Genomic DNA, 17,513 nt, shown 5'->3' on the forward strand with positions numbered 1-17,513 from the left:
CACCACTTTAGCTAATGGGGCCTCCTGCTGCTGCTGCGCCGCTGGAGCACAATTTCTATTCTCATCCTGAAGCAAAGTTCTTAACATGAAGCACTATTTCTGGGTTAGCAGAGTCTGTAACCTGAAGTGTATGTAACCTGAAGCGTATGTAACCCGAGGTTCCACTGTACTTTCAGTACAGCAGTGTGCATTTCAAGCTGAAATCCTAGCTCAAGTCCCTATGCACTTTGGGTCAGTATAGATGTAAAAGATACAGCCTCCCTTGAAGTCTTCAGAACAAAAGGTCACGTGTACATTTTGAACATCAGCTGGTTATTACACCTCTGCAGGTGTGTCTTTGTGATTCATTTCTTCACCTTCTCATTCTGCATTTTTTTTGCATTGCAGTAGCTTGTTTAGCTCGTGTCCCATGTGAATTTTTTGATACATGTTTGTGAGTTTTGAAACTTCTTATGATCCTTGAGCATTAAAATGCAATTTAGTACAAAGACGGTGATCCCTTTAAGTCCCTTGGGTAGTTTATACAATAAGATGGAAAGAATGTAATTATCTTGGCTTATAATGCCAACATACTTGGAGTATGGTCATTAGCAAAGGATAATAAAAAAATGAGACGTGTTCTGGAATTGGTTCACATTGATGGGAATTACGCTACTATGCCACCTATTCAAATGACTCTTGTAGGGTATTTAGGCTGTTGTGAAATTCTTGGCTCTTGGAAAATCACATGCCCTTTCTGGTAATTATTTCTTTAAAGAAAGTAAAAAATAAAAAAAAAAGATTAAGCCCAGTTTTGCCAACATGAGGATTTATTAAAGTCGTTGTCAATCAATCCACAGAACTGAGCACAAAACTTTGAAAAATTAACTCTTGCAGATCAGTGTGTCAAAGCTGTACAGGATGGATTAAGAAAATTCAAAATGTTTATCCTGAAAGCTCTATAATGGAACAGTCAAGGGCAGCGCTACCAAACAAGCCACAACTACAGTGGTACCTCGGGTTACAGACGCTTCAGGTTACAGACGCTTCAGGTTACAGACTCCGCTAACCCAGAAATAGTGCTTCAGGTTAAGAACTTTGCTTCAGGATGAGAACAGAAATCGTGCTCCGGCGGTGCAGCAGCAGCAGTCAGCTAAAGTGGTGCTTCAGGTTAAGAACAGTTTCAGATTAATAACAGACCGCCAGAACGAATTAAGTTCTTAACCCGAGGTACCGCTGTATTCTCAGGATAGGATGAATCTGCTTCTAGGCACTTGGTTGTTTAAAACCAGTTTAGGTCCAAAATGGGCAGGCTTCAAACCAGAACTCTGGGATCCATTAAGCAACTGCTGTCAACTTAAACTGAGGCAAGACCTTCCCTCTGTTTTCAAGCACAGGGCAAAGTTACAATACAAGACGACTGATAGCTTTTGTTTCTAATGTTGACAGCAAAGGTTCCTCAGACATTGTACACACTATCTGGCATTAATCTGTGTTACCAGTACACTAACCAATTTAAATGCCTCCTTCATTTTTTTGTTCACACGGACGTTTAATGCTCCTCATGTATTTATGCAGAAGGGTGATGTCAGACCTATAGACATTGATTTTTTTAACTGTTATCATGATGATTGTGTAAGATAAGCTAGAAACACCCTTATTGACTTTGGTGTTGGTCTAGTTTCAGTTCCTGATTGATTTCCCCCCCCCCTCCTGTTTTGCAGATGCTGGGTTTGGCTACTCCATCATAGAAGGTCCCAGAAATTTAACAATTCTTGCTGGTTCAGTGGCTCATTTTAACTGTACAGTGTCAGAAGGGTATAAGATTTTGATATGGCTTTTCAATGGAACCCCTATATTGACTGTACTGGGTAACGGAACACCTGTTATAACAAATCCGAAATACAATCAGGATGGTTTTCAAAATGGTACTGAGTTCACCTCCGGACTCAAGATTTTTGATGTCCAGCTACATGATTCTGGAGAAATAAAATGCAGCCTCCAGAACTTTCAGGAAGATAAATACGCATTTCTTTCTGTTCAGGGTATGTATGCCTTTTTGTCATCCTTCAGTTTTAAGGAAAAAACATTTAGGACAATTGCAAGAGTAATTCATACTGAGATTGCTCTTTCCTATTCCTTCTATACTTCCTTCTCTCAGCACTTTAAACAGAATTGTGGCATTTAAACACTTATAGATGTGCCTCACCGCAAGCCTTTGTGGACTACAAAGCACTTTGGTAGATGAATAGCATAATTTTCAGTTGTATACCCTCCAAAATTCTGACAATTAAAATTGGGCTGCAGGTCCTTTGGTGCCGTGCTCCCATGCAAGCCAGCTGAGGCTTCCCAGTCCCATGTCTCTATTGCTGGCAGCAGCTCCCTCAGGAAGCGGCAGACAAGCACCTTCACCACCTCTTCCCTGTCATTGTCTTCATCTTTGTCAGCTTCTTCTATGCCCCTGGCAGGGACAGCATCAGGCAGAGCAGGCGTGGCCTTTGGGTCTGGCTGGGGCATCTTGGCTTACATCACCAGTACCTCCTCCATAGGCTCCAGCTCGGCTGCCTTCATTTGCGTGAAAAACGCCCCTCTTTTGGTGCCGAGCTCTCATGGGAAATAGCTGACTTGTGCGAGAGCTTGGCACCAAAAATGAGACATCCATTCAGAAGCCACGATGTAATCTGTAATCTGCAATTCTGGGGTGCCCTGGTCAAATCAGAACTGTTGGTGGGTATGTAATTGACATGTGTTTTTATATACGGTATCTGAGAGCGAGAGAGAGAGAGAGAGAGAGAGAGAGAGAGAGAGAGCAAGCATACAGATGGCTGTAGCATCCCCTGCTTCTAATGTCATAGCAATGCTACCATAAAACTAGTGGTTAGTGGATACTAAGCCAGCATTTGGGAATCATTACAATAGACCCTCATCAAGATAACAGATGCTCCTTTTGACAATACTGCCAATCAGCATTGTTTAGAGCCCAAACTTTTTTCAGAGAGGACCAGATTTGATGAAGTGAACATGCATGAGGGCCAACCACAGGTGTTTAGCTTTTTTTAGGATTGAAGTTGAGCTTTTTAAAGGATTTTACTCCAGGACATATACTGCCACCGGGGCCGGATTAAATCAACCGGCAGCCCGGATTACGCCCCCGAATTGGACTTTGGACATGCCTGGTTTAGAGAATGCATATAGAAATGATAAATCATCTCTCGGCTCTAAAAATTTGCCAAATGAAGGGTCAATCTGCAGTGTGGCATTTTCAAAATTCTTGATAAATCTAATCCAATGCATACCGTAATTCTGTAGCTCAGAAAGATGCATCTATCAGCATGGCTACAAAGCTTCAATAATTATCTTCCAACAATAATCTGGGAAACTTGCTTATGTTTCTAAAGCCACTAATGGGCTGTTAGAAATGCTCTAAAGGTTACTTTTCCAACATGGAAATCTGGGTTTCAATTTTTTTTGGGGGGGGGGGATGTAATTCTCTTGGTGGCAACATGAAACCAAATTGAGAAAATAAATTCAACCTGGCCCTATAAAAATGTGTAGTGTAAACTATTCTGAAGGAAGAAAAACATCTTCTTTTCCCCAAACAGTTAATGGATCTTTGACTATCAAAGCTGGCAACTTGACAGTAAGAGAGAACCAAACAACTGAGATAATTTGTGAAGCTCTTGGATGGGCTCCTGCTCCACAGATTTCCTGGATGGTAAATAATATTACATTAGATAATTCCATGTACATTACCAACCAGAGTCAAGGATCAAATGGCTTGTACAATGAGGAGAGCATCTTAACCCTGACACCAGTGACCAATAGCACTGTGACTTGCTTTGTCGCTATAGATGCACTCCCTGAGCCACAGAATACAACTGTGACACTTACTGTGTATCAACCTCCTTCAAGTAAGTGACTATCTTGCGGGTACACTTCTTTCTTTCTTTCTTTCTTTCTTTCTTTCTTTCTTTCTTTCTAACATTTATTCAAAAGTTACAATACAGCTTTGTCCACTGCCATAATATCACAAAATGATTACTCCAATCCTCAATCCCACATCACCGTCATGTTCAAAATCTTTAATTTCTTGTTATGCAATCTACTATACATGGCTGAAAGGTACTGTACTTGGCTTTCGATCATGGCTAAAATATTGGTGGGACATCCATTCACAGACTATATGAAATTTGGTGAGTTTCATGAAGATGGCTCTGGAATGGCCCTAGCTTTGGCCCTCTGGCTTTTGACAGCCTACAACTCCCATCATCCTTGACCATTGATCATGCTTGCTGGGGCTGATGGGTTACAGTGCACAAACACCTGGAAGGCCACAGGTTCACCATCCCTACTCCAGGTGCTTCCATGTCCAATTATTAATGTACAGTACCAACTGTAGAGTTGGGATCTTCTGCATACAAAGGAGGCGTTCTGCCACAGAGAAATGATTCCTCCCAAAGTTACACATTGATTTTTATTATTGGCAACCCTTAGTATGTTAAATGAGGCAAAGATGGCTGATAAGAGGCAGAAGTGATTGCTTTATTTACCTCAGTTGTTAGGCAAGGTTTTCTGATCATAGTTTCCTGGTCATAGGCTTCCACTTTGTACTCCATTTGTGCCAGTACCTTGGGGACCCATTTCCTTGTGTGTTTCTGTTCTAGAAATGACCAGAGTAGATGTTTCTAATTACTGACTAAGTGAAACAGAATCCATCAGGAAGATTCTGTTTTGTGGGTGATGGGGGAATTAATAAACCCTCTTGTCTAGCTGTCATTCTGAAGAAGCAGCCATATTCAGTTGCCATAGTGACATGATGTAACTCAGAATCAAAGAAAAGCAGATGTCACAAAGTGCAATTACGGTGTACTTACTGATTTATCTAGGAACATTCTTCATTTTATTCCCCGAGAAGCTGTTTGTGCAGGAGGAGAAACATGTGAGTTGTCAGGGTTGGAGTACATAAAAATCTTTTAATGATTAGGCTGAAATTGAGATATGTCAGCAGTAATGAAGAAAACCGCCTCTCCTCTCTCTTACACACATTACTTCATATGCCATTTCATAGTTTCCTGACAGCTTTCTTTAGTGTTTTGTGTGGTCACCATTCATCGGGCTGAAGGAAGTTTCAATGGGAGGGGGAGCCATCTATTACAATGTAGAAGCATGCACTTCAGTCACCAGAATCAGGCCTGCTCTCCTTGGAGGAAGTGTGAAGAACACTTAAACTGGTGAAGTTGTGAAAGCAGGTGGTGGAGGTGTTGGCTCTTGCCAAAAGGGCAATGGAAGATTTTTGATATTTTAGGACTCAGAAGTGCCCCATAGAGTATACCTTTTAAAGTACAGTGGGCCTGCCACTTACACTCACCTTACTTCTGCTATTGCAACCTTATGCAGGTGGGGGATTAAATGAATAGAGTGGTGGGACATTAGGATGTCTTTGGTCCCTTCCTCCGCCGTCTCCAAGGACAAGGAGGGGCTTAAAGTGCCAGCGCAGCGGCAGGAGAAGCCATAGGTTGATGTCAGGCGAGGGGATTTAAGTTTAGGAAGAGGCATGGCTATTCTGTTGCTTCAATGGTCCAGTTCAGGGCTCAGACCTGGGACATAGATGCCTAGCTAGCTACATAGCAGGAATGGTGTGTATATCCTTTGCACCTGAGGAGATGCTGTAATTGAGTGCCTTACCAATAAAGAACTAACACTCATTTGTTCTCCTTGTGCTGGGTGTGCTCAGGACAACATACTAGTCTCTGAGTATGAGAGACGTCAGGGGTGCCGTATTATGGGTTTGGAATCCTTGGAATGAAGGTGACTGGAGACTGTGTGTTTTAGTGATATGTTTTTTATTTACACATATATACAAGCTAAGCAGAAGATGAAGAGGCTCACAGCATTAACACTCAGCCTAACAGATCTAACTTGCCCATTTGGGTTCAGGTTTCCCTCTGAGTTAGGGCTTTGGGTTCAGCACAAAGTGCAAGGCCCCATTTATTTTGTGAGCAGTATGCTCCCACCACAGGTTTGGGAAGTGGTGTACACATGACATTAGTCAAAATCCATATACATATTGCATCTATCCTGTCATTTCTTAGGAAACAGTGTGTTTTGATGTACACCCCCCACCAAAACTAACTTTATCCGAATTGAGAAAAAGAACCACCTAGCTGAATTTTAAGTAGGTAATGTGTACATGACCATCTCCATATGATCCCATCTCCACTCTAGCTCACACCTTGCCAATTGTTCTCCTACACCTGGGATAAAGTGTCTAGTTGTTTCTATGGCAACATAGCCAGATCTTTAGTTATGTAAAAAGGACGCTTAACAGGTTTGACTAGGGCCATTAACTTGACAAAGAGACTGATTTGACCACTGCGGCAGTTCCTTTTACAACAAAATCCCATCTTACAAACAGAAAAACTAAGGGCTTAGAAGGAGCCCCAAATGGCAAACCAACCACACACACCCCGCCCCCTGCAATCCTGCAACACTATATAAAGTGGCAATGCTGCAGTGGGAATTTAATCAGATCTTTCATACATTTAACCCAAAGATTTAAAGGGAAAACTTTGGAAACTTGAGGGTTTAATGTGTAAACAGCTATGGTGTGTTTTGCACAACAATGCCAATTATAATCAAAAGCCTTCTCTCCTCTGATGTGGTCTATAGCTATGATAATGCTTTTAAGATAGATGAAATATAAAGCCACTGAAGAGGATTGTTCAGATGAAACACATCTGTTGAATTAACTTTTTAATTGGATGCATAGTTTATTAGACTAGGAACTCATTTTCGCCCACATATTCCCTTCTCCTGCCTCTCCCATGCCACACTTTCCCACCACAGCCAAACTGGCAACTATGTCTATTGAGTAGAAACTGATGCATGAAATCAGAATCTGTTGAAATAATAAAAATAAAATAATAATGTATCTGGCAAGGACTCTTGGACTTCTAGAAGCCGCAACAGGGTAACATTACTTAAGAAAGCACAGCAGTCTATGAGTAACTCATTAAATTCATAGGGAGACGTGCATATTTTACTGTGCTTCTTAACATTTATTAATTTTTATCTAGTAGCAGGCGATGACGGACGAACTCGAACTATAATTTTAGCAGTTGTATTGTCAGTTGTTGGTTTCCTCCTCCTGATCCTTATTATTCTGCTTATTATCTGCTGCTGCAAAAGAAGGAAAGGTACGTGGGCTCTCTGAACCATTTTAAAACATGGAATTATTTAGGGAGGGAGATTAGGTCCAAATAACTGACTTTTGTGACAGTGGCAGATTTCTACTTGTATTCTTGACAAATGTAGATACGAACACTAAAAATAACCGGGAGAAAGACTGGGACTTAAACACTGATGGTGAGGAACGGAATTCAATGTGGCATAAATTCCCTTATAAATCAACCTCAGTCAAATATAGAGAAACAGCCCGGACCAGAAGGGAAACTGTTCCTCATAATCTGTTGTTAAATTTCTTAACGGCATACAATCCAGCGGTGAGCAATTTGTAAATAAAAAGCAACTGGAAATGACAAGACTGTTTGAAACACGCTCTTAACTGTTTACACATCAAGCCCTCAGTTATTGGCACAGCTAATTTGAGAAGTTGCTTTACCATTCATTTCTGCAAGTGCAGCATTATGCATAAAAAGTAAACAATTCCAGCCAACACCAGGGCTCACACTCCCTTTGTTGTGTTTGTTCCCTGGCAATGTGGCCAGGCCAGTCTCTTCAAACGCAGGTCTTCCTGCACGGATAACCCTGGAGTTTCCAGCAAGCTGCTTTTCCGCAGAGCCCCATTCTGTTGTGGGGGAAGGAGAGGGTGGGAGCTGGACGCAGTCTTGGAGTGCCTTGACTTGAATAGTCCACTTGCAGCCTGTTATAGAAATAATGGCACATAGGTGCATGTGTGCGGGGAAAGGATAATAGGGTGGAGGGTGATGGATGGTGGGTGGTGGACGGTGTCCCACTGAGCCACACCACACCCTGCTTTCCATGTGCAAAGGGAGCAAGATTGTAGCCCAAGTTTCAGAGGAATTCACTGTAGAGTAATTACTTATTTTTGAGATATACAGTCATACCTTGGTTTTCGAACAGCTTAGTTCTCAAACATTTTGGCTCCCGAACACTGTTCCAGTTTGCGAACTGTTTTTGGAAGCCGAAGGTCCTATGGGGCTCCCCCAGCTTCTAATTGGCTGCAGGAGCTCCCTGCAGCCAATCAGAAGTGGTGCTTGAGTTTCCGAATGTTTTGGAAGTTGAATGGACTTCCGGAATGGATTCCATTCAACTTCCAAAGTACGACTGCATAGGAAAAATGTATAGCATAGTGATCCTACATATGAGTTATGAAGGGAAGTTCTTCCTGCCTACAATAATTCTCTCTCTTGTTTGAATGAGGAGTCCAGGTCCACACAAGCAGAGCGCCTTCTTTTTACTTGAATGACTGAGGGTGTCTGTGCATGGACAATCTCAGTCTGAGCGCTGGGGCAGCTTTCTGTATTAAATTAATATATTTAAGAAGACTTAAGAGTGTTCTTTTCAAATAAATTGCTATGTTTCTTTAGAGTATATTCTAAAATCTGACCTTTCCCCCCAGACTCCAAGTATCAAGAGGAGATGAGGTAAGCTGATTATCGTTTTTGTTTCACTCATTTGGTAAAATTTCTATTTAATATTTTGCCCAGCTTGGCCTGTGGGAAGGGATGATGAAAGATGTGATTCAATAACATCTGGAGAGTCACAGGTTATCCATCCCTGTATTATTAGATTTAAAACATACAAAGCCAGGAACATACAAATTATTTGCTATGGATAATATATATATATTCTTTTAAAATGTCCAGATGAAAATAAAAGGGAAAAAGAGATACTATTTCATTATAAATTTAAGTGATTTTAAATTGCTGAATTATCTGTCACCATCACATGACATTTGACTGAATGAATAGTACATGATTTACCTTTAATACCCTTTACCTTTACCCTTTACTAATAGCAACATGACTCCAAACTGAAACTTTGATCCATCAAATAACTGTTTTACATTGGAACTTTCTTATAGTAGCCTTAATATGTGCAACATATTTCATTTCATATATTTGAGTTGAAACATTTTTATACCACCCTTCATTAAAAAATTCCAAGGCATTTTGCAACACATAAACACTCGGTGGAAACAGGGCACTAAAAGCTGCAATTACAGCAACAACCACGGGAGGTCACTGTGCACCAGAATAGCTCACTCCTCCTAGCTCAAGTAATGATTACCGTGGATATGCCAATTCTACAGGCTCTTCGAGTATAGAATTTCTGTTGTACAGAAACAGAACTGAAACCGAGACAGGTTGGCACATGTTAATTGTAACCAACTGGTAGGCAAATTAGATGGCATTCTCTGCTTTTCTAAGACTTATTTGAAAGCAACCTTTGGAGAGAGAAAAAAGAGGTTTGGTAACAAATTGCTTCTAGCTTAGCAAAATTAGTTTTGACCACTTAAAATGAAGTAAGCTAATTGTCTCTGTGCTAGAATGCATTAGGTTGTTAAGCTTTAAAATGTAAGAGAGCTTTCATCTGTATTGAGAAGCTGTTAATCAATATTGAACGGAAACTTTAAAATGACGTCATTGTGGGAAAGGTTTGCCAGGGTTTTTGTTTGCATTCGTCTTCAAGACTGAAAGCCATCCTTTGCCGTCAGAGGGAAGAAGGAAACTTAATTCTGATTTGGGCTAATCAGTGCAATTGCTTATCTAGGTATGCCATATTTTGTTTCGCCTTAGCTTGGCAGTTAAATCATTCACTCTGAGTTCTAGAAAAAGGGATCTGGCTTGGGTTCACAATCTATACAAACCCCCCTCACATTTCAGAATTGATATTTTATGGCAAAATGCTAACTGTCATTAAAATGTATTACTTGCTGTTCAAGAAAGTGGTGGAGATTAATCATGCCGGATTGGTCTGTGCTACACTACCCTGATCTCCAAGCGGTGCGAGATTCCAGGGCTTGTATTTCCTTTGGGAATGAGGCACAGTGGAGACCGTGGTGTCTTTATGATATATGGTTTATTTACACATAAATACAACCTGATCCTACAATGGTTCACGGCATTAAGGGTCTTGTTTCTTGCTTGAACTTTGGATTCAAGCAGAAATCAAACATTGTGCTGTGCCTCTCAGGCTTTCCTGCCTGCAGCTTCACTTCTGGGTCACATTACACACACTAAATGCTGGCCTTTTGCCATTCTCACTATCTAAGAGTTAGAGGAGGTGTCCCACTCATTTGCTGTCTGGCCTAGAGCCCCCTCTCACTTACTTTCTTAATGGCCCATTAATAGCCTGGCTTATTTAGCTTTTAACCCTTGCTGCCTCCAGGGATTACGTGTCTGTTGTCCAGTTTAACACCCCAAACCTTGATTAAATTCTAACACTTCACTGGATCCAAGAATTTAGTGGAGTTGAGCATCCACAACTCTTAACACATCCAAGGGTACTTGCAGTTATTGCAAGTTGTTGAAGGGGATTTAGTTGGTTCAGGACTTGTGATAGGTCAGTGCATGGGTTTTGTACTGAGAAGAGGACTCTGGTCCCAGACTGCTCCCCTTTCCCTCTTTTATTACAGCTAAAGCAAAGGCAGCAGACTCCCCATCATGCATTTCCTAGTCAATACCCAGGAATGGGACTTGCACAATAGGGCTACAGTAGTTGGCTTGACTCCTTTTGCCTGGCATCTGACACTGCATTTCTGTAACAGCTGATCTATAGAATAAGCCTGGAAAGCAGATTAAATTTAATACTTCAGCTTAAAAACAGCCCTGGATCAGGCTGTTCCTTAGCTAGTTAGTAACTATGTACTGAAAGCTTTGAGAGCATGCCAAAAAGCTACTAATGTATTACTTTTGCAAGTTGTACCTGGAGTAAAAACTGCTGAATTCAGAGTTTTTTGTAAATTAGATATGAAGTGAACCCAGAGACCGTGCTTCACTTCTGTCCCCAGAACAAACTCACTCTAATAGTATTGCCCACTAAGTATACAAAAAGTCCCATAAATTCAATATAGGTGATAGGTTAATAATGGATAGTAAGCAGTGGTACTGGCTGACTTAACATGACCACTTAAATTGTCTATCTGCCATAAAGCTGAAAAAATGAGGAAAGTCTTCTGTGGTTGCACTGAAAGATCTCAAATGACAGGGGTTCAAAGTTAAGCATTTTCTATTTTCTAGAAAGTCATCAGAAAAGAAAACTGCTGATAGAAATTTGGAGACAGACAGACACAGTGGACAAGAAAATTATGCATACAGTCCAGAGGATACAAGGCGTGCTGGGCAAATGACAGGTGAGCAAAAACTGTGTTTGGGAAAATTTCTATACATCACAAAAATGCATTTGAAATGCTTCTCTGGAGCACTCTGATGGGCAGAGAATAGCCTGAACATTTGTTTTGTTCTCAGAACAGTGGGATATTTGGCTACCACTGTGTGACTTGAAAAGCTAGGATGAATTGACCGAGGACCTGAAGCCTGGTTTGGCCAGTGTATGGCATCAAGCTGAAATCAATGAACTGTTTCCTCTAGAAGTCATTTAAGGGCAACTTTCAGTGCCCGTTTCCCAAACATATTAGTCATCTGTGCAAATGGCCCTCTATGCAGGACAATGCGTTTCCTAGGCATGTGCTTCCAGTCATTTCTGGTCAACGTGTCTAAAGGTACCATGTGACTGATAAATATTAGTGTTATATATGCATATCTTAAATCCTCAACTCAATCCTTCTCTATTTTAAGTGGTTTGAGGACGGTAGCCATGAATATCGGTTAAGTTATGCACAGCAATCCTAAGCATACAAAGTGGGAAGCAAGATGTATTTAAAAATCAGTTGCAGCTTAATTTGATTATTTTTTAACAAAATGAATGATAAAATTTTAATGTGAGGTTTATTGGATTTCTTTTTTAACCCAGTGGTACACTGTATAAACCCATATGCCATGCATGAATAATAAGGTAGTATGGTGTCATCTGAATATCCTGATTCGATTCCCAGCTTCATGTTGAGCAGCAAAAGTGAGATAGCAGCACTGCTGAAGCAGGGCCCTGTGGCAAGAGAAGCAGGCATACAGACTCCCCTTCCTAAAGCATCTTGTTGAAAATACTGCCTAGAATAATGAATATTTACTTCCTCCCAGGAGCTCAAGGTGGCCTACATCGTTCTTCCCCACCCATTTTTATCCTCACAACAACTCTCTGAGGTTGAGAGGGAGTGGCTGCCCAAGGTCACCGCAGTAAGCTTCAGGGCTGAGTGTGGATTTGAACCCTGGTCTCCCAGGTTCCCAGTGGCGTAGCGTGGGGGGTGCAGGGGGGCCGGCCGCACCGGGCGTAACATCTGGGGGTTAGGGTTAGGGGGCGCAAATCCATGGGTTAGGGGGCGCAAATTACTTGCCTTGCCCCGGGTGCTGACAACCCACGCTACGCCACTGCAGGTTCTTATCCGAAATTCTAACCACTATGCAACACTCCCTTTACCCTGAAAAAGATGTGCACAGATGCCATGATTAGGTCCTGAAGATGGATAGATAGAAAAACAGACAGACACACAAGCCTTATGTTGTGTCCATGCTATGCTATATGTGCAGTATGTGCACTCATTGTTCACTTCTGTGTCTAACTCTACACATACCATATACGCAGGGAATGTATGTGAACCTTAGTGTGAGTTACATGTTAACAAACTTGACAAATGCATTTGGATTCTATGCTCAAATAGATAATCTGTGTGCAGCTTGTTGAGTCATGATTACATTGGTCTTCCTTCAGTGCAGAACAAGCTGCACTGAAGATCATCCTACTGTAACCCAACCATTTATAAATGGTGCAACCTGCAGTGGATTTGCCAAGGGGTACATTGGAGTGCTTGAATAGATAAGTCTCTACAAATTTCTTAACAGGGTTTTAACAAAGCACCCACCCAATTTACAGCAAAGTATTCTGTTTCCTGAAGAGCGGTCTGTTCTCTTTACACAAAAAGGACATCTAAAAATACCTACATTTGTTTGTATTCTGAAATGATTTATAGTTCCTGCCATTCTGAAGAATCAATAACAGTTATCCTTTGTATATTGTCTTGCAGGAGTTCCCTCTTTCTCCCCAGATAACTCTAGCCTGTACACTCCAGACGGGGATTTAGACGTGAATCCTGCATCACAGGTAATTGGAACAAGTCTTTTACAGACTGTGACATATTCCATAAACATGTAATGGACTTAAGTGATGGTTTCTAAAAAGACTGGAATTTTTTTTGGGGGGGGGGATGCATTCTAGTTTCTGTCCTTAATGCTCTCTTAGTCTATTGAATGTTCTTTCAAAAATATCCTTAGCATAGCAAAACAGCATTTTCAAAACATGCAATTCACATCAGAAATTTGGATACAAAGATTAATATTTGCAAAAGAATAAAACAGCATCTTCTTGAATGCTTGGTCTAAGATTTCATGCACCCTGGGACTTCAGCTTGGAGAGGGTGGTTCTGAGTCAGAAACTGGGCTGTGGGGAAAGGGTTAAGCCCCCTTCTCCTTGTTGTTCCTTCCATTAAATATGTAGCCTTCTGCAGCATACACACACACACCTTGGGAGACATTTACGTCTTTGCTGTGTAACAGCAAACAGTACTTTAAATCACCTGTGTGCTTTATAGTACATGCAGTGAACACAATTATGCAGGACACCTGCCTGAGAATCATGAGAAATCTGAAGATGTGAAAATAAGATATACACACTTGAGTGGAATCCATAGAGTTAATTCTTTGTGAAGGAACAAATGCAAGGCCCACGTGGCCAACATTTGGGCTGGTAAATTCCAAACAGACAAAATTGCTCCCACTCTAACCAACAGACCATAGGAGAGCCCCCACTTTCTTCTCAGTCCCTGACCCATGCTGCCTCTATTACCCCCCCCTCTTTTCTTTCCTGCCCCAGTTTATACTTTAATAGGATTGAGGGTTGGGCTGGATGATCACAAGATCCTTTCCAACTGAGTGATACTTAAGTGGTAAGGTTGGCATATAGGTTTATTGCAGAAAAGAATTACATGTTTCAAGGTAAAAATAGTAAAAAAAAAAATCGGTACCCTTGTACATGCCTAGCCAGCTGCCCTCTGAGTGTAAAATAATTTCAGTAAGAAGACAGGAATGATCCTGCAGTGACCAGCATCACATCTAGTGGGCCTAGGCTCTGACATGGTACCTGACTGCTGCTCTCTAGGTGGGCACGTGGGGCCCAGGGCTTCAGCCCCCCCCCCCCGGTCCAGCCCTAGTTGCACTGCTTGCTTTCCCCCATCACCCTCCTCCTTCTTTCTTATTTCATATCCTTTTCATGGCAAGGCTTCATTGCTACAAGCACAATACAAGACAGGAGCATTTTGAATTATGCTCTTTGTTCAATTATTTGTGAATTTCGATGGGGTATCTGGCTATTGAATGATTTATTGGTCTGGCAGTAGGTCATTGTGCAAAGCTGAGGCTACTGTGTTGGCTATTAAGATCGGGAATGCTGTATTTCAAAGAGTTTTGTGTTTGGATCATACTGAAAACATGCCTTGAGCCTGCAATTTGCATTTTCTGTTTGCGCCAGCTTGCCAGGACCTTCCAGGTTCTGTCACATTCAATGCCAACAAATGATAGCGCTGATCTTAAATAGCATTTATTGCATATATGATGGCACATAAACCACGTACCCATCACTCAGATCCAGTTTCCTGGAAACCTCACATTTCAGACCTTTTGCTTACTTTATTAGCTATCTCAGGGAGATTCCATAACTTGTGAATATTTTCTCATGATGGCTCGTGATAGACTTGGGGATGCATCCTTTGAACCACCAGGTCTCAGAAGTCTGAACCCTATTTTTTCTCTCCCTTTGATTGGTGTCTGAGCAGGCCAATTTTCTGATATTACTCTCCCTCTCAGGGTAACACAAAGGTCAGTTTCCTTTAGAATGTTTGTTCTTAGAATGTATGCCTTTTTCAATCTGTTTGATTTAGAGCCCGGAGAACAGTTGGTGTTGAAAGAACAGATCAAAGTCACCTTAACTGTGGGGCTATCTCTTGATTGAGAGAGTCAGGCAATTGCAGGAACAATAAAGCATCATGAAGAGCGAAGTAGATCAATTTCATAATGACCTAGTCTGTAAGATCAGGTGGCTTTGCAGGAGGATGGTGTAGGTTACAAAGAAGTTCTATTTTAACAACACTATGCCCAATCAACACGCTTTAAAAAATTAGTATTTCCCTGTAGGTGTCTTCATGACCTTAGACTTAACCTGACACCAATTTCTGGGCTCATCACTGAATGGCTTTTCCCATTTGAGAACATGACAAACAGTTGTTGCATTGCACTGCGAACAAGGCAATCATTTGATAACTGTGTTCTTGTTCTATCAAAATTTACCAATGGCTTCTTTCTTAGTTTTTGGATACATCTAGTGGGTATAAAATTTCATTTTTTAAAGGAATGAGGTTTTATCTGCAGTATCAAATGAAAGTGACTTTAAAATAAAAATAATCTAGCTCAGGAGTCAGCAAACTTTTTCAGCAGGGGGCCAGTCCACTGTCCTTCAGACCTTGTGGGGGGCCGGACTATATTTTTTTTAAAAAATGAATGAATTCCTATGCCCCACAAATAACCCAGAGATGCATTTTAAATAAAAGCACACATTCTGCTCATGTAAAAACACCAGGCAGGCCCCACAAATAACCCTGAGATGCATTTTAAATAAAAGGACACATTCTACTCATGTAAAAACATGCTGATTCCCGGACCATCTGTGAGCTGGATTTAGAAGGCGATTGGGCTGGATCCAGCCCCCGGGCCTTAGTTTGACTACCCATGATCTAGCTTCACCAGTTCTGATAGTGCCCTTGTGCTGAGTTATGGGGAGCCTCAGAGTACGCAGCTTGCCTGTGACTCTTGGCATATGCCAATCAGGTGCTCTGAGCCATCTCTTTGCTGAGACATTCCAGGGGATGGGCACCTCATGATCAGCAAGGCTACAGGCACCTGCCGAAAACTATCCAGTCTTTTTTTTTTTTTACTCTACTTCCCAGTAAGCAACAGCGAGATGACCAACCGACATCAGGTGAGTGGTGATAACCCAGCTGCTATCTGCTGTTGACAAAAACTCATTTCATTTTATGAAGCTACCATTGTTTCCCCTGAGTCACAAAAAACAAGTGAAGGTTACTTTCTTTAACTTGAGCCTTTAATTGGGCACATTTGTAGCATGCACTGTCTGGTGCACAAAGCACTGTTGGATGAATTTGAAAGAAGCATTAGTAGGCGGGTCTTTCTGTCACAGTGTTTGTCACTGCCTGCAAATCAACATGAAAGTAGATTAAATGGCAGCACCTTTTATTGAAGATCTCATGGTTGATAATAGATGCAAATTGTTAGGCATCTGGAAATTTGGCAGCATTTTTGCATTTCTGCTCACGACGTCAAATCAGACCGACAGGAATCTGGATTTTTCTGTTGTGGGGAACAGAAGGCTTCTGTTAGTGCTATTGTGATACAGTGATGATGTCAATGGAAGAGGCATAAGTGCATGCATAGCTTGGCCTACAAGATCAAGGTGGAATACTTCTGAAGCTGCTTAAGCTCATGAGATCACACCAGGTCAAATGCCTCTCCCCCATAATCTGAAGTGGAATCCTCAGAGGAAGTTGCATGACTGCCTGATTTATTATGAAGTTGAAATAGGAGATTTGTCCATCCCTACTGAAAAGGGGCACAAGCAGTATATACTAACCACAACCTCAGTTCTCCAAGAGCTAGCCCGAAAACAGCAGTAACCATTCGCAAGAGGGATATATCTCAAGGAACAAGAGATTTGCAAAAGTCCAGAAAAATCATTAAGAGAAAATAGGTGCTGCATGGATTACGACAAAAAAAGAGCCCAATGTGGACTGAGTATGCTTAGTGGGCATGTGATACTGACTGCTCAAGAAGAAGAAAAACGGAAAGCTAAGGAATATCCTGGAAGAAGGGCTGACTGCGCGGGAGCCTTCCAAAATGCAATATTCTGTTGCAGGTCCCACTTGTTTTTGACAACTGGAACACATTCAAGAAAACTTGCAAATGAGCAATGGAGTATCAAATCCTAGGACTTTTATGACAGCATATCAACCATAAGGGCTCAGTATCACATAAGTCCTAGAATCCAACTCTTCATTGCTCATTTATACAACAAAAGTGGACTTTGTGAGCCCTTGTGGTTGCTAAGAGACTTATACTTCAAACCTGGAAGGATAAATACCCAGCATCTACTATGCCATGGTCTGAGGATCCCCCTGCCCTGGCGACATTTGAACATTTTTCATATAGACATCAATTTTGTGTGGATACCTATTTGGACAAGTGGATTACTTATTTTAACTTAAGATACTGATCAAAGTGCCTTCTCTCTTTGTGTGTGCATGTGCTGAGTAATTACTGTCCAAAAGAGAATTATAGAACCAATGCAAAGTCTTGAGAATTCATATGCTGAAG

At 41.4% G+C, this 17,513-nt stretch overlaps 1 protein-coding gene across 3 annotated transcripts in view; it reads left to right on the forward strand.

Moving 5' to 3' along the window:
- The window catches only part of IGSF5 (immunoglobulin superfamily member 5), a 41,381-nt gene that overhangs the window by 14,970 nt on the left and 8,898 nt on the right, over positions 1–17,513 (forward strand). For all 3 annotated transcript variants that reach the window (XM_081859371.1, XM_081859370.1, XM_081859372.1), the window contains exons 3-8: positions 1,704–2,024; positions 3,582–3,890; positions 7,056–7,175; positions 8,582–8,606; positions 11,205–11,317; positions 13,103–13,179. In XM_081859371.1, coding sequence (XP_081715497.1) covers positions 1,704–2,024; positions 3,582–3,890; positions 7,056–7,175; positions 8,582–8,606; positions 11,205–11,317; positions 13,103–13,179 — 965 coding nt within the window. The remainder of the gene's footprint in view (positions 1–1,703; positions 2,025–3,581; positions 3,891–7,055; positions 7,176–8,581; positions 8,607–11,204; positions 11,318–13,102; positions 13,180–17,513) is intronic.

This window comes from Podarcis erhardii (genome assembly GCF_964252035.2).
Source record: "Podarcis erhardii genome assembly, chromosome: 4".
In the NCBI taxonomy this organism is placed as follows: Eukaryota; Metazoa; Chordata; class Lepidosauria; order Squamata; family Lacertidae; genus Podarcis; species Podarcis erhardii.